Below are 21,001 nucleotides of genomic sequence, written 5' to 3'. Positions count from 1 at the left end.
ATACAAGAAGATGAAGAAGGGGCACGTCATGATGACGTAGTTCTGAATGATTACGTAATCAGGCAGCGCCCGTGAGCAGCCACACACAACACCACGAGGAGGAGGATGTGCTACTTTGCTACTTTAATATAACGTATTCGGGTGATTATTATTTATAATACAAGCAACACTAAGCAGCAGAGAGAGAGAGAGAGAACGGAGGGATATCTGACCTGAGGATGGGTGACTTCTCAGCTCTGGGTCTGTCGGACTGGCTCATTAAACAGTGTAAACAGCTGGGGATCAGCAAGCCCACTCCCGTCCAGGAGCACTGCATGCCAGCTATTCTCCAGGGTAAGACAGACAAACTGTAAATAAATAAATACAGTTATCAGCAAGCTAACTCAAATCAATTATGTAACGTTTGTCATTCATTTAGCTAGCCCCGTTTCTCCTCTTTCCGTGTAGACTATGCTACCCTTCTATCTGACTACATTATATATATTGTGACATCATCAGTGGTGACATCCAGCCACAGTTTAGAGATGTCCCTGCTTGGGAAGACACTACTGATCATGTCATCAATGTCACATCACTGCTCGCTAATGTCCCTAGGAGGCCGATGACATCACAGTGGAGCAATTGCATAACATTTGTTCAGGTCAACTGCTGACTTACAGGTGACTACACTTTTCTACACAAGATGGATTCGTCCAGGTCAACTGCTGACCTACAGAATCTGTAGGTATCTGTAGCTCTGAATGGAGGTGGATGGAGGCAAGTAAAAACAAATGGAGGTTAATCTACTATGTGAGTGATTGTTTGTTCCCCCAGGTCAGGACTGGCTGTATTAAGACCATTTGTTTCCCCAGGTCGGGACTGTCTGGGCTGTGCTAAGACTGTTTGTTCCCCCAGGTCGGGACTGTCTGGGCTGTGCTAAGACTGTTTGTTCCCCGAGGTCGGGACTGTCTGGGCTGTGCTAAGACTGTTTGTTCCCCCAGGTCGGGACTGTCTGGGCTGTGCTAAGACTGTTTGTTCCCCCAGGTCGGGACTGTCTGGGCTGTGCTAACTAAGACTGTTTGTTCCCCCAGGTCGGGACTGTCTGGGCTGTGCTAAAACCGGCAGTGGGAAGACAGCAGCGTTTGTCCTGCCAGTGCTGCAGAAGCTATCTGAAGACCCGTATGGCATCTTCTGCCTGGTCCTCACGCCCACCAGGTCAGACAAGGCAGATGAAGGAACAATCCAACAAAAACACTTTGAGGCCATAGACCAGACCAGCACATCCCAGTACTTCGCAGAACATCAAGGCCATGCCCATTTTAGGGGGAAAACACAAGCCACTCGCCGTTGACTTCAATGTAAAATAGCAGTAAAAAAAAAAAATCTACAGAAAAGAACAATTAATTTAGTTTATAAATGACGCAAAGACACCATGACATGACCCTATATTTAAACTCTGAAAATGTGTAAGATACATCGACAATAGTACTTGCCTATGAACGCTGTATCCAGCCCACTGGTGAGTTTCCAGCAGGTTACATGCATCATCCACATTGACGGTGTGTCACCTCCTAGCTACTCTATCGCAGATACTTTTTTTTTATTGGCACTTGATGATGCGGCGCTGTTCTGGTCTATTTACACCTGGCACTAACATGGGTTTTCTGTGATCAGATTGCAATCGGATAGTGCTTGACCACATTAGCCTGATTTCATTTACACGTGGCATTAGCATGCGTTTTGGGTAACCCAAAACGGGTGTCCTCTCAATCCGCATACAGTTGCTGTGTGCGGATTGAGAGGACACATTGAGGCCATTTACACCTGGCACTAACATGTGTTTTCTGTGATCAGATTGCAATCGGATAATGCTTGACCACATTAGCCTGATTTTTACACCTGGCGTTACCGTGCGTTTTCAATCTGATCACCCAAAACGGGTGTCCTCTCAATCCGCATACAGTTGCTGTATGCAGATTGAGAGGACGCATTGCATTTACATTGCATTTACACACGTGTCATCCCTGACCACCTCCGGAGGTGGTTTGGCCAATCAGATCGCAATCCGTCTTCAAAGTGTCTTGGGGGTGTTACCTCACCTGTACTTTCAAGTGGTCAAGCACTATCTGATTGCAATTTGATCACAGATTGTAATCTGATCACCCAAAACGCATGCTAACGCCAGGTGTGAATGAAATCATGCTAATGTGGTCAAGCACTATCCGATTCTCTCAAATAACCCAACGGTATATGTTATCAATACAGTTCAGTCTGTGAAAACCATAAAGACAAACAGGTTTATAGCGCCCTCTGCTGTGTTGCAGGGAGCTGGCCTATCAGATCGCGGAGCAGTTCAGAGTCCTGGGGAAACCGCTGGGTGTCAGAGACTGCATCGTCGTCGGTGGAATGGGTAACGCACTGCACATCACTACCAGACAGATTAAAAAAAAAATCATCATAATCATCATCATCAACTTGTGATTATTTGACAGAATATTGCAATTGTGAGTTAAACTGAGATTCATTTCATCACAAGTTTTTCTCGTCCATTTTTTTTAGAACTTTAAAATTGTTTAAAGAAAAGTGGTTTGTGTAAAGTCTGATGAAAAGGTTTTGAATCATGGACGAAAGATTAGCTGCAGCTCTAAAACGGCTTGTTCACAAATCCACGTTGAACCGAACTCTCTTCAGCAATACATTGCAGCCTCTGGGAATTGGTTTTGATGAAACTGTTGTACTGACTATCCTGACAAGTAGCCACGCGGCTGCAGGAGAAGACTTTGACGTGCTTCAATGTAGATTTAGTTATATAGTTATATGATGAAGATGTGATTAATTAACTGTTCAAATTAAAATTTTACAGATTTAATAATAAAAAGACCAACTGCACTCACCCGCGACGCATGGGTGAGTGCAGTTGGAAAAAGATCCTGCGCACAGCTTTAGTAGTATCTTTGGGTTGTCCATCCTCATCAGGGTGAAATCCAAAATGCTGCCAGATAGGCGAAGTGGTCCCTTTTTTTGTGACGAGGTTCGTCTCCTCCGCCATTATGGAAGATGATTGAAGGGCAAGTTTCCAACACAGGCAATTACAAAGCCTCCGCTCTGGTCAGTCTAACTTTCTGTTTCCAGAACTTTCCACACCAGCTCCTCCTCCCCAGAGCGCTCTAGTCTTACTTTTGGTTTCAACACCAGCCCCTGGACGCATGCTGGGTGCGTGCTACATACCCTATTGAACTTGTAACCCCTTCCCCCCCCGGCTAACGACGATGCCATCGTCCATCGTGATGGTTCAGTGTGGAACCATCGTGATGGTTATTTGGCTGACATTGCACATCCCTTATCTATATATATATATATATATATATATATATATATATATATATATATATATATATATGCATATGCATATGCATATATGCAAACCTTACCTGTATGATTGATGGCTGGCTTAGCTTTGTGGTGACTGTCAAGCGTGGAAGCGGTAGAAAAGACAAAGTGAGACCTCCCCGCCATGCACGCATATTTCGAGACCTGTGCCCACTTCACCCACCACACTAATCTGCACTGCCACCCAGTGGGAAACTTGATATAGGCTGCAAGTTAAACAGGTGTAAACACACAGACATAATTAATGGCTGCTCTTACAACTGTTCAGATCTGCACTGTAGTGACTGACTACAGTGCTTCTCTCTCTATTCAGCAGCAACAAAACTCACCAGCCCTGCTGCCCAGCATGCAGAGTTCACTAGGCAAAATTTGACTAATATTCCAGCTGGTGTATCAGACTCGCTCACAAAGTGAGGCTGCAACAGGGAAGAGAGAGGCTGTCAGAATTAATTTCAGTATTCAAATTTTAGTCGAATGTCAAATAATCATAACAACAGTTTCGTCTTGCTGCCATCTTGCAAAATCAACTAGTGCAACTTGAGAGGGATGTTGCTCTGCTACGCTCTCATTTTGAACACAAAGCAGTTTATTCCTCATACTTACAATTGAAGTCGACCCCCCACCCCCGACCCCGCTGTGCAAGTTCAGGTTCCAACAGAAGTTGGAGCAAAATATGGACGACGCATGTTGAACCCAAACTAAAATAAGCTCAGAGCGTCACAGTCTGCTACAGAAAGACAGATGAACACTGCTGACATTTAACATGTCAATTACTCATAATGTTGATAGTGTCATTCTGTGCTGTACTGACCTGCTGTGACCCTGTGTGACCCTGCAGACATGGTGGCCCAGGCCCTGGAGCTGTCCAGGAAGCCACACGTCGTGGTGGCGACGCCGGGCCGGCTGGCTGATCACATCCGCAGCTCGGACACCTTCAGCATGGGCAACATCCAGTTCCTGGTGAGTTCAGGAATGTCAGGGTGGATTGATCCTTAGTAATGTTAAGTTATTATGTTACGGTGCGATGCACAGCCGTTTGCATCAGAACGGGACAGACAGTAACGTTACCTGGCAAACTTGTTTTGCGAGCCAACTCTGTCTCAAGCTACTTCGGTTCATTGCCAACAATGTGGAGCGGCGACATCCAATAGGTTCTACCAGACTACCACACATATATTAAGTATATTAAACTATTCTTGTTTCCTCCAGTTTGATCTCCTCCCCCGGGCTTTCCAAATCACCGGTATCAGTTTGATCTCCTCCCCCGGGCTTTCCAAATCACCGGTATCAGTTTGATCTCCTCCCCCGGGCTTTCCAAATGGCCGGTATCTGGGGGCGCTCCTGCTGTACTGTAACCAGCCAAATGATGGCTCCATTTCTATAGGCGCTTGCTGCCTTTTGTCGACAGTCGATGTTGCGCAGCAAACGTGCATCCACAGCATCAGATGTTCATGCTCCGCCTCCATTGTCTTTCTATGGAAGTGACTTAGATTAGGCAGGCCAGGCTCTCGACACCCCCCCCCCCCCCGAATCACGTAAATGATCCGTTTTGGATTCAAACCGGTGAATTTCACAGAGAGGTGACAAGTTTGCATGCCTGTTGAATGCACTTTCACTCCAGACCTGATGAATAGTGTGTTATGTTGTCAGATCATGGACGAGGCGGACCGTCTGTTGGAGCAGGGTTGTACAGACTTCACGGCGGACCTGGAGGTGATCATGGCTGTGCTGCCGGCCCGGCGCCAGACGCTGCTGTTCAGCGCCACGCTCACCGACACACTGCAGCAGCTGCAGACCATCGCCTGCAACAAGCCCTTCTTCTGGGAGAGCCAGTCTGAGTGAGTGGAGAGTCAGTCTGAGTGAGTGAGTGGAGAGTCAGTCTGAGTGAGTGGAGAGTCAGTCTGAGTGAGTGGAGAGCCAGTCTGAGTGAGTGGAGAGCCAGTCTGAGTGAGTGGAGAGCCAGTCTGAGTGAGTGGAGAGCCAGTCTGAGTGAGTGGAGAGCCAGTCTGAGTGAGTGGAGAGCCAGTCTGAGTGAGTGGAGAGCCAGTCTGAGTGAGTGGAGAGCCAGTCTGAGTGAGTGGAGAGCCAGTCTGAGTGAGTGGAGAGCCAGTCTGAGTGAGTGGAGAGCCGGTCTGAGTGAGTGGAGAGCCGGTCTGAGTGAGTGGAGAGTCAGCACTCAGTCTGAGTGAGGGGAGAGTCGGCACTCAGTCTGAGTGGGACTGTGGCCAAATATGTAGAGCAAAACGACAAATACTAATAATACGCTTTATTTATAGGGTGCTTTTCAGTTACAAAGTGCTTCACAGTAAGAAAATAAAATGCATATAGTGCAAAATAAAAACTGAAGCGACTATAAATTATTTCCCACTGATATTTCAGTCCTTTAACTTTCATCAGAACAGTCACTGACAAACTTGAGATCAAATCTAGGTTTGTGTTGCTGTGATGTCCAATTACCGTAAATTCCGGACTATAAGGCGCACCGGTATATAAGCCGCAGCACCAAAATTGACTGTTTTTTACATATATAAGCCGCACCGGACTATAAGCCGCGGGTGTTTTGATGTTTAATTACCATATGTAAGGGTTCGTGCACAGAGAGGAATGTCGGGAAAGAGATGGCTGTTTGGGGAAGCTCCCATTTATTAACATTTCAACAAAACAAAACAAAAGTCAGGTCACTAATCCCCAGACAAAATCACACAACAATAGGCTATATGTGCAGCAAACGGCTGTAACCAGAGAAGTCAAGTCACTAATCCTCGTCTTCCTCTTCTTCCTGCGTACTGAAACCACCAAAGTCCTCATCTTCAGTGTCGGAAACGAACAGGTTCAGGGTGGCTTCGTCAACCACTCTCCTCTCTCCTTCATTGTCACTCAAAACCAACGAACTCCTCTTCGTCACTGTCGGCATCGAATAGCCTCTGAAGCCTCTGACGGCCCTCAGCGCCAGCTGTGGCGGCGTCATCCTCTTCATCCCGCAGCAGTCCAGCGTTTTGGAACCCGTTGGTGATTGTGGATGTTTTCACACTCCTATAATATTCCGTGATCTTCCTTTGTGTGAATTCGCTGAAGTTTGTGATTTTCTCCTGGTAGTCGGGAGGGAGTTGTTCAGTAGTTCTCGCCCGGACGGACAGTCCCTTTCGTCTCATGAATCGGAAGCACCAAGATGGGCCACCTATGAAATGTTCAATTTTCATTTCGGTGGCGACTGTTTTGGCCTTCAGTCGGATCTGCACCGTGGAAACGCCTCGGCCGTCTGCTCTCTGGGTCAACACCCAATCTTCAAGGGAATCTTCAAGTTCGGGCCATCTGCTTTTATGACCTCTGAAGGACTTTTTGGTCTTCTTGCACTGAGACAGTTCCTCCTGCTGCACCTTCCAACGCCTCACCATTGACTCGTCGATGCCCAGGTTACGCGCTGCTGCTCTGTTTCCCTCTTTTAATGCGAGATTGACTGCTTTCAACTTGAAAGCTGCGTCATGTGAATTTCTGCGTACCTTCCCCATGGTAAGTGAGAGTGTTGCTTCTACTGCTCGTCTTGTTGTGAATATTCCTTGATCTTCCTTTGTGTGAATTCGCCGAAGTTTGTGATGGGAGTTGTTGGCCGAGTGGCCGTTTGCTTACCGTAATTACCATATGTAAGGGGTCACGCACAGAGGGGATTGTCGGGAAAGAGATGGCTGTTTGAGGAAGCTCCCATTTACCGTATTACCGTAACATTTCAACAAAACAACATAACACAACACCACCTTTGTTTATTTTTACAGTGCACACAGTGTCCGCGGTGTGGTGAAAAGAGGGCAAGAGAGGAAATTAAAACAGAAGTGGATTTATAGTTAGAAAGAGTGCTAAAAAAGAGAGATTTTATTTGTATTTTTTTTTTTTTTCTGAAAAAATCCATAGATAAGCCGCACCGTTATATAAGCCGCAGGGCCAAAAAACGGGGAAAAAGCCGCGGCTTATAGTCCGGAATTTACGGTACAACCAACCAGGGCTTGGAAACACAAAGTCTCACAAGTTGCTTGTTTAAACGACAGTTTGGGTGACCTGTCATCCTAACCTTTGCTGCGATTCAGCTTCTCTGGTCTCCTGTTGGCTGTTTGGCACTGTTTTTGTTAGGTCTGTAAAATTGGAATTGAACTGAACATTTGGACTCTCTTTGTATTGGGATCAGCATGGCAGACTGATGAGTTATGTTGGTGATAAAGCCTCAAACCTTTAGTGAATCTGCATCCTGACTCGCTCCAGGACTGCTGCCCTGTGGAGCAGTGAAAGCTCAGCTCACAGTGGTATTGTTGTGTTGTGTCAGGACCCGTACGGTGGTGGAGCTGGACCAGCGCTACATCCTGACTCCAGAGAAAGTGAAGGACGCCTACCTGGTCCACCTGGTGCAGACCTTCACCGACCTGCACCACGACTGGGCCATCATCATCTTCACCAACACCTGCAAGTAGGAAGCCATTAAAACACAGTGCAAGTCATTCACAGTGTGGAAACCAGGCGACGCAGCTTATACAGAAACACATTTTGATCACTTGGATTTGCTACCTGGATGTTGTTCTTCATTGTTTCCACAGGAGCTGCCAGATCCTCACCATGATGATGCGGGAGTTCAACTTCCCAACCATCTCCCTGCACTCCATGATGAAACAGGTGACTGTCCCAACAGAAAACCTTCTCTTCCTGCTCTGTAGCCAAAGTCACAGATTGATCCATGCCTGGTGAAGAGCAGCAGCTAAATGTGAAAATGTTCACTGGGTTGAAATGTGTTATGTAGGAGTAGACGTTAATATCCCTTAATTGCACACATGAGTGAGATCAGTGTTCACTGGGTTGAAAAGAGTGACAGGAGCCTCCTCCTTTGTGATGATAGCAAGCAGGTTCTGTAGAATAAATTGAAGAGACTGTTCTTGACCTCCTCCAGAAACAACGATTCGCCAACCTCGCCCAGTTCAAGTCCAGTGTCTACAGGATCCTGATCGCGACGGACGTGGCGTCCAGGTGAGACGAGACCAGAGACAGACGGGGTGTGATGATGCAGTCTGGAAAGAATCTAGATCAAATGGGGCGGAAATCTCAATGTTTCTGCTTAAAAAATAAAACTAATTTTTATGACATTATACTTGATGAAAATACATCCAGGGTTAGGGTCAGGGTTGATAAAAAAAAAAACACTTTCACTCAAACTTCTCATTCTCACTTCTCATTCTCACTAAGTGATAATGTCAGATAATATTGCTCGTCATAGTCTTCGCAGACAAAATTACCAAAAGTCTTCCTCGAGCATTTTAGTCATGAGTCATGACATTTTGCGATGAGGAGAAACACTGGATGAAGGGGTTCAGGGTTTTTCTCCACACAAACATGTCCTGTTCATCTCCAGTGGGGATCATCTTGCCTTTCCTCCTAATATAACCATACACTCTTATAGATGGTTTTCACGAAATTGTGTTGCTAGGTAACCGTTTGAAACCTAGCTTATGTCCTGTCAGTAATTGTACTAGCCAACACTGCAACATGAAGTAAGCTGGGGGCAATTTAGAATGTTTATGTTGTTGAAACTGTCTATATGGGTTATCAAAATCACATTTTTGCTAATAAAACCAAATACAGATGTACACTGGAATTGTATTTTGGTGCTTAGATAGTACAGTACTATGAGATATTATAGTGACAACTTACTCTACCCATTAGTGAACATACAGTACAGACAGGCTGTACCCATGTGTGCTTTCTGCCTGCAGAGGTCTGGATATTCCCACAGTCCAGGTGGTCATCAACCACAACACGCCCGGCCTGCCCAAGCTCTACATCCACAGAGTGGGACGCACCGCCAGGGCAGGTGGGGCATTACACTGCATCACAATCACTTTTATTGCCACAGTAGGTAATCAGATTCCATACGAGGAATTTGGCTTGGTCTAAGTATGCAGCATAGCGGTCACATCAATAATCAGAGGACCAAAAAATATATATACAGAGGCAAAATCACAAAAATCACAACACACATGCATCAGAAGGACCAGGCTACACCCAGCCTGTCAGTCAAGTCAATTGTATTTGTATAGCACATTTCATATATAGCTACTCAATGTGCTTCACAGACAAAATGGTAACAAACAGATAAGGAGATAAGACTGCTTTAAAATAGAACACAGTTGTAGCAGATCTCAGGTCAGCAGGTAGTTTCTTCCAGAGGGCAGCACCATAGTGACTAAATGCACCTTCACCTGATTTAGATTTAACTCTAGGTACTTTTAGGAGACATGCCTGATCATCTGATTGGTTTATAACTAGTGAACAGGCCGTAAATGTATTTAGGAGCTATGCCATTTAGTTAGCCAGTTTCAGCCCAGTCAGCCAATCAGAAGACTGCAGTTAAATTTTTGAGAGGCTGGCTGGGTGAGATCAGATACCAGAATCATCCACGTGTCCCCGGTAGATCTTTGGCTCCGGTGCTACATGCTAACACTTTAGCATTATATTGAGTGATAGCAGGTGACTGTACATGCTAACACTTTAGCATTATATTGAGTAATGGCAGGTGACTGTACATGCGAACACTTTAGCATTATGTTGAGTGATAGCAGGTGACTGTACATGCTAACACTTTAGCATTATGTTGAGTGATAGCAGGTGACTGTACATGCTAACACTTTAGCATTATGTTGAGTGATAGCAGGTGACTGTACATGCGAACACTTTAGCATTATGTTGAGTGATAGCAGGTGACTGTACATGCTAACACTTTAGCATTATGTTGAGTGATAGCAGGTGACTGTACATGCTAACACTTTAGCATTATGTTGAGTGATAGCAGGTGACTGTACATGCTAACACTTTAGCATTATGTTGAGTGATAGCAGGTGACTGTACATGCTAACACTTTAGCATTATGTTGAGTGATAGCAGGTGACTGTACATGCTAACATGTACTAATAATGTAATAATAATACTGAAGAGTGCCTTGTAACTTATTTAAAACAGAAATAGTGTTTCATGTTTGTTAATTTGAGTATATATTTTAACTAAAACTGTCGGCTGTGTTTTTTATGTGTTTTTTATATGTGCATTGCTTTGCTGCTTGTTTTTTCGATTATTTTTTTGTAAAGCACCTTGAATTGCCTTTGTGTATGAAAGGTGCTATATAAATAAAATTTGACTTGACTTGACTTGACTTGACTAACACTTTAACATTATGTTGAGTGATAGCAGGTGACTGTCACTGTTGTGACTTAACTGTTGTCAGTTAAATGTGTGAAATGTAACTAGCAGTCTGCGGTTTGCTCTGCAGGGAGGAATGGCGTGTCCATCACTCTGGTGACGCAGTACGACATCCACCTGGTCCACGCCATCGAGGAGCAGATACGTGAGTCCACGCTACACTGACTTACAGGCTGAGCTGACAGGTGCCTTTGCCAAACCACCTAGGCCCGAAAATGGCCTTGCAGATACAGTATCTTATCATAAATAAAACAGCTCTGTGGTGTACCAGTGGTTCTCATCCTGTTTGTAGTCTCAGGGATCCCGTCTGATAAGATTCTATTATTCCATAACTGTCCATACAGTAGATTGGTAGATTGTGAAGAGTGAGACCTATGAAGAGAATAGTCTAGTCGACCTGTCAAATCCTGTCCCGTTTTTCCACCCCCTCTCCCGCTGTGCTCCCGTTCAGTAAGTTTCCCCGTACATGTCCTGTATTTCCCTTTAGTATTTTTACCCTTAGAGAGAGAGAGAGAGAGAGAGAGAGAGATGTGACGGCGTCGCAGTACCAAGGCGCCAGAAGAAAGCTGCCGTGCCCCGCCCCCGCCATTGCTGTTTGCAGCTTTCTGGCTTTGAGCCCGCATGTTGCTGCAGAGAGCTGTGGGGCTGTTTGCCACAATCTACCGTTGTGTCCCGGCGATGCGACGCTAGTCAAAATTGCACCAAATTCGACACTGCACACAGGTTCCCAGCAATACACTCGCCAAGTGTGAAGTCAATCAGATGAACGGTTCTTGAGATACGCGATTTAAAAAAAACAACTGATTCCTGGAATCAGTAGAGAGATACTAGGTGCTTCTCTGCTGCGGATTGGCAAGTGGGATCCTGGTTGTGGGTATAACTCCCCAGCTTAGTCTGGTTCAGCTTGGCCAGTTAAATAAAGGTGTTTCTGCCATCTGTCTGTCTGCATGTCCAGAGACCAAACTGAATGAGTTTCCTGTGGAGGAGAAGGAAGTCCTGAAGATCCTGACCCAGGTCAACGTGACGCGGCGGGAGTGTGAGATCGTACGCACGCTTTTGTCTTAACCCCCACACACACACACACACCCCTTCACCTCGCTCCTCACTAGTTTGTAGTTAGTTTGATGGGTTAAGACATGACCATAGATTTAATTGATTTGCACCAAAACAAGAAGCACCGTATGATGAAAGTGATGATTGGTACCATTAGAACTAGCCTGGTAAACCAGCCTGTCACGTGAACTCACATTTAATTTGCTTCTACATTAGAACCGCTTCCAGTGCTTTTTAAAGCACTAGGCATCTCCTTTGCTCGATGCCTAGGCTCACCTGCTGCACGGGCTCGCCTGCCCTGCTGCATGGGCTCGCATATGCAGCTCGGCCACTGCGTGGCCTCCCTCACCTGCTCTATTGGCATGCGTATCACTGATAACATTATTGTAGATGGCAAACTCAATTTCATCCTGGGCCACATCAGCATTATGGTTGCCCTCAAAGGGCCGGTTACTTGTAAATGTAACATGATGCCTCTGATTTGATTGTTTTTTAGTAATATCTTAATACTTAATAACTAGCTCTGAAAGCAGAATTATAGGGAAAACAATGGCAACTATTATTAAAATTAACAATAGCTATTTTTAGCCGTAATGCGAGGAATTGTATTGTGCAAATTGTATTCTTTGCTAAGCATAGACTTACTACTGTTGACTGAGTGATGTAAGAACACTTTACAGACTAGGTGAATAATGACATTTTTTTGTTTTTCTCCATAATGGATCTTAAGTGTTTGATGAAGTGCTCATTTCTTCTGTGTTGTAGAAACTTGAGTCCACAGACTTTGATGAGAAAAAGGAGATCAACAAGAGGAAACAGATGATCTTGGAAGGGAAGGTAAGTCCAGTCCTGTTTAATAACATGCATTAACATTTTCCGTTTTTGTTTTTCCTCCATTATGTGACTGATATATTATGAGAAAAACAACACATTTTAACGTGTTCTTTGGCTATCCTAATACCAGTGGTCATCTATTTTTATTTTTTTGTATATAGTTTCATTTTCAGACATCGGTTCAGTGCCGTTAACAATTGGGTGTACACTACACACCCAAGCAAAAAACAAAACGGCAAACAGACGGGACATTTGTTATAGAAGCTGATGACCAGCTGTTATGGAGTCACATCTGTAGAACAGCTGGTCAAGTCTGCAAACCAGGAAGTCCTGTCATACTCCCACAGGTCAGACTGACCACACCAAGAGCCACAGCAGTTCTAATGCTGCGTTCATGTCATATCAGATTGACTGTAAATACAATCTGCTGGTTGGGAAAATAGTTTCACGCAAACGTCCTAATGTTAATTACAAACGGGACATGGGAATTTTTTGCAGGCACCAGTATCTCACACTGCTACATGCAGTGTTAATAGTTAAGGACTAGTTAATAGTGCAGAGTTAAGACCCCGAGTGACTCCGGCCTGTTGCTGATTTGTGATGAAACTTGTGTTCCAGGATCCGGACCTGGAGGCCAAGAGGAAAGCGGAGCTGGAGAAGATCCGGAGTCAGAAGAGGAAGTTCAAGGAGAAGATCCAGCAGAGCATCCAGAAGCAGAAAGCTGGACAGCTGAGGAAGAAGGTGATGAAGAGGAAACACATTCAAAAGAAACAGGCGGAGCAGGCAGCCATGTGACAGCTGTGGACTTTAGAACTCATGTGTATATACTAGCAAATGTTACTCCTAATGTATTTTTATAATTTTGTGCATTTATAAATAAATTACAACTTTCAAACCGTAAAACAATTTGCTCAATTTGACAATCAACCTTTATTAATGGATTCAGTTTTACAATGGAATCACAATGTTGTGATTAAGCTTTACTGCAAATAAGACTCATTCCAAATATGTATTTACATCATATTGAGATGTCTAAGCTAGTGATTCTCAACCATCTTCATATCAAGGACCCCTAGTTTAATCAACATTATGGCCACGGTCCCTATTGATTTTCTTAGTATTTTCTGTTCGATATGATTTTGTCCATGACTATTTGTATTGTAGGTGGAGAGATAAACTATGATCAGGACAGTCATTCTTCTACATGACTATTTGTATTGTAGGTGGAGAGATAATCATTCTTCTACATAACTTTGTATTGTAGGTGGAGAGATAAACTATGATCAGAACAGTCATTCTTCTACATTGTGTTCACTTCTTGTAAATGAAATAATGCTGAAGTTCAACAATTCATCAATTTACTGGGAATCCCCTCAAGGGACCCCTGGTGGTCCCCGGACCCCATGTTGAGAGCCACTAGTCTAGTCCATGGGTTTAACTGCTAGTCTAGTCCATGGGTTTAACTGCTGTTTGAACTGGAGAATGAAGGGGTGGGATGCAAATGTCATCTAATAACTAATCCACAACTGAACCAGGTCTTAATTAATCATCACTGCACATGTTGCAAATCAATTCATTGTGGTCATCTTTGCTCAGAAGATGAAAAAACAAACACCAAAGCAATATTACGGCAGCAATATTTTAAAGCTATAACAACATTAACATTAGGATCTTGGTGGAACAAGTTGATATGTGAAACTAATCCATAACAGATCAACACAAACAGTCAACAAAACAGAACTATTTCTAAGCAAGTCAATTAAAGGTGACAAAGATCTACTTGACAAAATGATTGTCATGTTGCTCTGCTGACACGAGAAGCCGGCGACGCTAAACTAGAAGCGCAGGTGAGAAACAGTGGAGTACATTCTGACTGTGGTGCGCAGAAAACGTCTGCAGAAAGATATGAGACCGACTCCTCGGTTGCAAAACTACAATCCCTCGGTCTGAGGAGAGATACAAAACTCACAAGTGAAGAAATGGCTCCGCTCCTGTTGTCACCAAGATGCTACAAACACAAAGTAAAACTACACATGGTTTAATACCCACCTGAACACAACGGCATGGCACACGAAAAAGCGAACTAACTGACAAAGCTAAATTAGGATCAACTCAAGGGTTTTTCTCTCCTCCCCCCAACCCCACCCATCACCTGGTCAGGGTCACACAATTCCAAAGAAAAACTCTTACAAGTAAATAAAACAGGCAGGAAAAAAAGAAAACTCCGAATCAGAAGTCCACAAAAAAGGAAAAGCAATTGGGCCAGCCTGGATGTGAAGTTAACTCCTCAGAGAAGGAAGGTGGCTCATCATCAGTCCGTCTTTAGAGAAACCATACCCAGCATCTAGACTCTCACTTGATTAGTATCAGGCCGATTTGGTATAAAAAGGTAATAAAATAAGTCCTCTCCACTGGGGGGCGTGTGTGTGCTGGTATAGGTCACTTTCACCTACATTCATGCTTGTGCTGCACCTGTTTGTCTGGAGGTTGGTTAGAGGCACTGATTCAGGCGTTTCATCCACTTTTCATTCATCTCAGTTGAATCCCTCGCCACACGGTGTAATACTGTCAGCCGCCACACAGTATCCTGTCAGCCAAGCGCTGTGATGTACAAATGCACATAAGAACTTGTTACGGGTGTAAAACAGAATATTATATCCACAGCGGAACCAAAAGGATCCTTTCAGATTGAAGTGGGTTTTAAATTGAGGGGTGCGTTTGAGCTTCCTACTGATCCAGGATTGCTACGCATTTGAAGGTTTTGGTCGCTGCTCAGCATGATGTGTGACCGTCAGCCAGGCCAAACCCCTTCACAGGTGAACATTATTCACCACATCAAAACGTCTGTGTGAAATGACAACGGATGCGACGCACGACTACGTGAAAGGTGTCGCCGTGCGTGTCGGGACCGAACAACAGCCCCGCCACCCGATGTACTCTTTGATTTTGAAACTTTAAGACCTGGAAATGACCTGAAGTGGTTTTCCAGATGTGTGGAAACCCTTGGATCTTCTCAGCAGCCACCTTCCTTTTCTACTGCTTACTTGCGGGGGACTGACAGCCTCGCCCTCCTTTAAGCCTACACTACGTTTCATCTACTTCCCTTCCTTCTCTCCCTCCCGTGTGGCTTCCTTTGCTTCCCCCAAACAGGGATTTGTCTGACCATGTGGATGAGCACCACAATCCACGGAGGAATTACTCAAAGCTTTCCTTCCAAGCGTTTGCCAACCTAAAGCCAACCTAAAGCGTATACAAAGCGTTTAAAAAGACATCTGGCCATAAAGCACGGCGGGGCGTCGCTCATGATCAAGCCCTGCTTCCAAAAGACTAAAAATAAGAAAAAGCCTTTGCTGAAACATCAAATGACATTGAGTTGAATATTCAATGCTGGTCGTGTTTTGATAGTTTAGGTGTTTTTTGTTTTTTTTCTTTTTGTTTTTTTGTGCTCTGCGATAAGAAAAAAGGTACTTCAGAGAAAAAAATTGTCCCATGATGATCGCGGAATCTGGGATCCGCGCGTCACGCCTTGAGAAACGTTCATCTGGAATCCCCCTGCCACTCCACCACTGACGCGTGGTCGAAAACCACCCGCTATCCCATTAAAGACCTGTTGAATGAGCCCAGTGGTGCCCAAGGCAAATCAAAGGCGTTTCAATTCAAAGCTCTTTAACATCAGACTCAAGCGCAGAAACCGTGTTTTCTTATTTCCTCCAACTCAAAGAGTTTAACGACGACGAGGCGGTGTGTCGACTTGCCGCTGCCTTCAGAGGCTGCCGAGGGTTTTGGGTCCACAGGAAGATCGTTGGCGCCACTCTTCCTCTCGCAATGAACCGAATTGAAGTGGAGTCCAGGGCGTCGTACAGGTCGAGCGACCGACCGTCTTTTTGCATTTTCCGAGTCGACCGGTCGGTGGCTCTTCCGTACGCGTGCCTGCGGAATGAGTTCTTCAAATTCAGCTTGGCAAGCTTTCTCCGCTTCCTGTGCCACGAAACTTCAGTTCCCATCAGACAGTGTCCCTAGAGGCCGGGAGGTGAAGGGGTGGGGTAAGGGGGATTATTTTGTTGGGAGTGAAGCCTCGCTGGGTTTCCTATGAGAGACCGTTGAGCTCTCCCGTCTTCGTTTCCCACGGCAGCTCGACCGCACGCCGCCGTTTCCTCTCCTTCCCTCGTCTCCTGGCTCGGGCGGCCCTCTCGCTTGCTCGCCCGGCCTCACGCCATCTCCTGCCCGTCTGTTCCTACTCGCTTCTTCTGCCTTCTCGTTTCTCTCGCTCTCTCGTGATTGGTTTGGTTTCGCTCTCCCGTCGCTTTCACTCGGTGGTGCTTCGGTTGTAGCAGAGGAAAACAGGTATCCATTTTATGTTTTTATCATTACCCAGATTAAAATGCTGATGAACTAAGCTCAGCTCAAGCCTAGCTCCCTTCTTCCAGCAACCTGCAAGAGAGAAAACACACTTCAGAAATCATCGACAACAGAGATGACTACATCAACCTTTTTGGCAACAGATAAGAAATGCTGCTTTGAGCAGAGCTGTGAAAGGCGAACCGAAGCTGCAAATAATACGTTTGCTTGTTCAGAACTTTGAAGGATGCAGGCCACTGGGTCAATACAACTGGAGCGGAGCGCGCAATCAGTCAGAATCAAGAGATGCATCAACCAAGATGTCTGGCGTATGAGCGCATGCTAAATAGACATTCCAACCCGAATACTGCCCGTGTATCATGGCCTAAAAGACCTGTCTGAAGTACTTACACTCTAGTACTGTGACAGGCCGGTCACCCCACCATGCTGGTATGCACGTTCGCCCTGGTAAGTCGAGTCCTGGGACAAAGCCACATCGATCTGGGACTTGAACTCGTCTCCCAGGTAGCTGTCCTGGAGGACAGGAGGAGACATGAAGAACACCTTGTTATACCAGACAGTGGATTCCTTCGGCCTTTCTGCCAGTGAGCCCAAAGCCAGGGCTTGTACTCCTCCATTGTACTCTAGTGTGTTACCTGGTATATGCACCTGTGTTTGGCAGTGTGTTACCTGGTATATGCACCTGTGTTTGGCAGTGTGTTACCTGGTATATGCACCTGTGTTTGGCAGTGTGTTACCTGGTATATTAACCTGTGTTTGGCAGTGTGTTACCTGGTATATTAACCTGTGTTTGGCAGTGTGTTACCTGGTATATGCACCTGTGTTTGGCAGTGTGTTACCTGGTATATGCACCTGTGTTTGGCAGTGTGTTACCTGGGACAGCTCAGGCTGGGACAGGCCAGGCTGGCTCATCTGAGAGGGCTGGCTCATGGAGATGTAGCCCTGGGTCAGTGGCCCCTGGGAGAAGGGCTGGGAAGCTCCATCCTGGCTGGCCTGGCTGCCGGGGTCGTTGCCCTGACTGGTGCCCTGGTGGCCCGAGCCGCGGGCCCTCTGTCGCCCGCCTCGCCCGGGCTTCCCCTTCATCGCTCCGCGACCTGGGTGACAAAGAAGATCTGAATCAAACCAGTGAACTACTTTCCAAAGTACGTGAGAAAGTGCCACCAGACAAATGCAGGTAGGTTTGTCTAACTTTTGCACAATTCAGTTCAAATGGTGTTTCAGTATGTCAGTGCTGTACTGTACCTGCAACCGGGCCGTTGGTCTGGCCCAGGTAGCTGGGTGGAGGCATGGGTGGCATCACCAGGTTGAAGGGTATGGGGAGGTTCATGGCAGCCATGTGGGTGGGTCCCGCCCCGATCATCCCAATCTGGTCATGAGTCTGGAAGTACAGGTTGTTCGGACGTCCAACTGCAACACACACGGGCATGATGACACAATGACACACGGGCATGATGACACAATGACACACGGGCATGGTCACATGATCATTCAATGAAAATGCTGTTAAGAAAAACCTAGATTGCAAACAGGGCCGTAATCAGCCTTCCTGTCTAGAGGCCAACTTGGTCTGAAAACTAACAAAACTCACTTCAATCCTTCAGCAGCAAACTTAATCCTTTACAATAAAATAGGTTACCTGTCAAAAGTGACTGGTGGAGTCAGCCAACTGACCAGCCAAAGCCCAATATTACTGCTATTTGTGTGATTTCCCACCATGATGGCAGAGGGGTTTGTCTGTGTTTGTTAGCAGATGATAGCTGCTGATAATCTCGTCTATGACACAGAGGATTTAACAGAAAGTTAGGAGTTGTTGTCTTGACCCACCGGCGTTGCTGCGGTCGTAGGCGGAGCCAGGGATGAGCGCCTCGCGGGCGTCATACATCGCGGTGCTCATGAAGCGTCCACCCTGGGAAACACACAGTCAGTACTGAGGACAGACACACACCCTGAGAAACACAGTCAGTGCTGAGGAGAGACACACACCTTCACCTTACTAGACAGCTTCAAAGGGTGCGCTTGGTTCATCCTACTCACAGGGTTGATGGCGTTGACCAGCTTGCGGGGCTTGCTGAACTGCATGAGGCTCTCCCTGAGGTTATTGAGCGGGCCCTCCACCAGCACCTTCTGCTCCTTGTAGTAGTTCAGCAGGTGGTTCCACAGCGGCTGCTTGGACAAGGCCTTGGGGTTCCCCACGATGATCACACCGTACCTTCACACGCGCACACACACACACACACACGACTGCTGGTTAGGGATGAGGATTTTTTTTTGAGTTTTGTTCAAAAGTGAGAATCTGTAAGTGACGCACACTTTTACAAAATTGCCTGACAGCACAGAAAACAGTATTTATTTTTAAATATAGTAGGTCAATTGTCAACAGCACATTTACACACTTTTACTAGGCCATTTCACAGATTATTTCTTTTGTGCCAGTGTAAGGAAATCCCTGAAATCAGATAAAGTCCATTATCAAAAGTTCTTTTTTCAACCAGAGAAATCCGCTCGATGTGTGGACACTCAACAAGCTTGTTGGCCGAGAAGAGTTCACCACGGCTGAACTTTTCATGGGCATCGACAGAGTATCCAATTTATTTGCTTCTTCCGAGAATCCCGAATAGCCATGCTGCCCTGAACAGCTGTGCAGAGATGAGAGCCATGCTGCCCTGAACAGCTGTGCAGACATGAGAGCCATGCTGCCCTGAACAGCTGTGCAGACATGAGAGCCATGCTGCCCTGAACAGCTGTGCAGACATGAGAGCCATGCTGCTCTGAACAGCTGTGCAGAGATGAGAGCCATGCTGCCCTGAACAGCTGTGCAGACATGAGAGCCATGCTGCGCTGAACAGCTGTGCAGAGATGAGAGCCATGCTGCCCTGAACAGCTGTGCAGACATGAGAGCCATGCTGCCCTGAACAGCTGTGCAGAGATGAGAGCCATGCTGCCCTGAACAGCTGTGCAGACATGAGAGCCATGCTGCCCTGAACAGCTGTGCAGACATGAGAGCCATGCTGCCCTGAACAGCTGTGCAGAGATGAGGTCGCGGGTCTTACTTGGCTCTGGTCAGCGCCACGTTAAGCCGGCGGGGGTCGTTCAGGAAGCCGATGCCCTGGTGCTCGTTGGCACGAACGCAGGACAGGATGATGAAGTCCTTCTCGCGGCCCTGGAAGGCATCCACGCTGGCGATCTCCACCTCCTGTAGCCCGACAGGAGACACAAGAGTAAGAACAACAAGAAAAAACGATTCTCACAGCGCATCATCCACAATTGAACTGGGTCCATTCACAGCTGGTGAGCGGGCATTGCAGCTGGTACCTGGTAGAGCTTGGTGTGCAGCGAGCCGCTGAACTGCATGTACTGCACCAGGTAGGAGCGCTGGCCCTCGTAGGGGGTGATGATGCCGATCTGGTCGGGCTTGGCTCCCGCCTTCAGCAGCCTGGTGGTGATCTTCTCCACGTTGGACGCCTCCGTCCTGAAACACAGCAGCAACGGGTCAACCAGTGTCACGTTGACCAAACTCATGTACTGACAAAGTGCAGAAATGAGTTCTATTCCTAAAGCCCAGTTACCAAGTCCAGGCAGAGAGAAACTAATCACTGTGGCAGCCAACTAGACAGGCTCCAGGAAAAGCTCATTAAAGAGTGAACTAATGGACCAACTTCAGTATATTCTGCTGCTATTTGTGATTTATTACAGTCAAACATTTGGTAGTGTTTGAGTCTATTAAGTAGACTAAAACATGACTGACTGAGCCTGTAGCGTTTCCTCTGCTCACTCTTTAGTCACTAGCTGTGTGCCACCACTGCTTATGAAAATGTGCTTTCAAATCCCTTGTTAAAGGGTGCAGTGTAGCCGCTTCTACAAGTGACGTGTGCGTCTGTCCGTTCTCACCTGAGGTGAGCATGAAATGTAGCTTGGGCCCCTCCCACGGCCCCATCCCCAAGCAGACTTCTGAGTTGAAACTGGAGTGAATGTAGTTGCAATGTAAACCTGCACTGCTTACTTCAACACCTGGGTGTGATTTCTTTGTAGCACTAGTGTAAAACCACTACTGCAACCAAGGCGTGGCCTAAACTTACACACACACACACACACACACACACACACACACACACACACACACACACACACACACACACACACACACACACACACACACACA

General features: G+C 46.2%; 2 protein-coding genes across 3 annotated transcripts in view; one reads left to right on the top strand and one right to left on the bottom strand.

Moving 5' to 3' along the window:
- The first annotated feature begins 75 nt into the window (after nucleotides 1-75).
- On the top strand, nucleotides 76-15,950 carry ddx49 (DEAD (Asp-Glu-Ala-Asp) box polypeptide 49). 2 transcript variants are annotated; one of them, XR_014553207.1, is made up of 14 exons: nucleotides 76-333; nucleotides 1,071-1,194; nucleotides 2,304-2,389; nucleotides 4,208-4,329; nucleotides 5,020-5,207; nucleotides 7,682-7,822; nucleotides 7,950-8,025; nucleotides 8,297-8,373; nucleotides 9,117-9,214; nucleotides 10,667-10,741; nucleotides 11,552-11,640; nucleotides 12,415-12,486; nucleotides 13,102-13,706; nucleotides 13,748-15,950. XR_014553207.1 is itself a non-coding variant. In XM_083647486.1 (13 exons), exons 1-13 carry the CDS (start codon nucleotides 219-221, stop codon nucleotides 13,276-13,278), a joined length of 1,440 nt encoding a protein of 479 aa, XP_083503612.1. In that variant the 5' UTR covers nucleotides 76-218; the 3' UTR covers nucleotides 13,279-15,950. The 2 variants fall into 2 exon arrangements, 1 of the variants encoding a protein (XP_083503612.1); XM_083647486.1 differs by having other exon boundaries at nucleotides 13,102-15,950.
- LOC310786303 (regulator of nonsense transcripts 1-like) overlaps nucleotides 14,109-21,001 on the bottom strand; it is a 25,811-nt gene continuing 18,918 nt past the window's right edge. Inside the window, exons 17-24 of the mRNA XM_083647485.1 lie at nucleotides 20,155-20,311; nucleotides 19,893-20,035; nucleotides 18,877-19,051; nucleotides 18,667-18,748; nucleotides 18,085-18,249; nucleotides 17,716-17,936; nucleotides 17,233-17,355; nucleotides 14,109-16,914 (exon numbers count right to left, since the gene is read on the bottom strand). Coding sequence (XP_083503611.1) covers nucleotides 17,236-17,355; nucleotides 17,716-17,936; nucleotides 18,085-18,249; nucleotides 18,667-18,748; nucleotides 18,877-19,051; nucleotides 19,893-20,035; nucleotides 20,155-20,311 — 1,063 coding nt within the window. The 3' untranslated portion in view covers nucleotides 14,109-16,914; nucleotides 17,233-17,235. The remainder of the gene's footprint in view (nucleotides 16,915-17,232; nucleotides 17,356-17,715; nucleotides 17,937-18,084; nucleotides 18,250-18,666; nucleotides 18,749-18,876; nucleotides 19,052-19,892; nucleotides 20,036-20,154; nucleotides 20,312-21,001) is intronic.

The sequence above is a fragment of the Poromitra crassiceps genome, assembly GCF_964638095.1.
Source record: "Poromitra crassiceps genome assembly, chromosome: 12".
Classification (NCBI taxonomy): Eukaryota; Metazoa; Chordata; class Actinopteri; order Beryciformes; family Melamphaidae; genus Poromitra; species Poromitra crassiceps.
The sequence above is the reverse complement of the archived record's forward strand: the minus strand, read 5'-3'. Positions and strand labels throughout refer to the sequence as shown.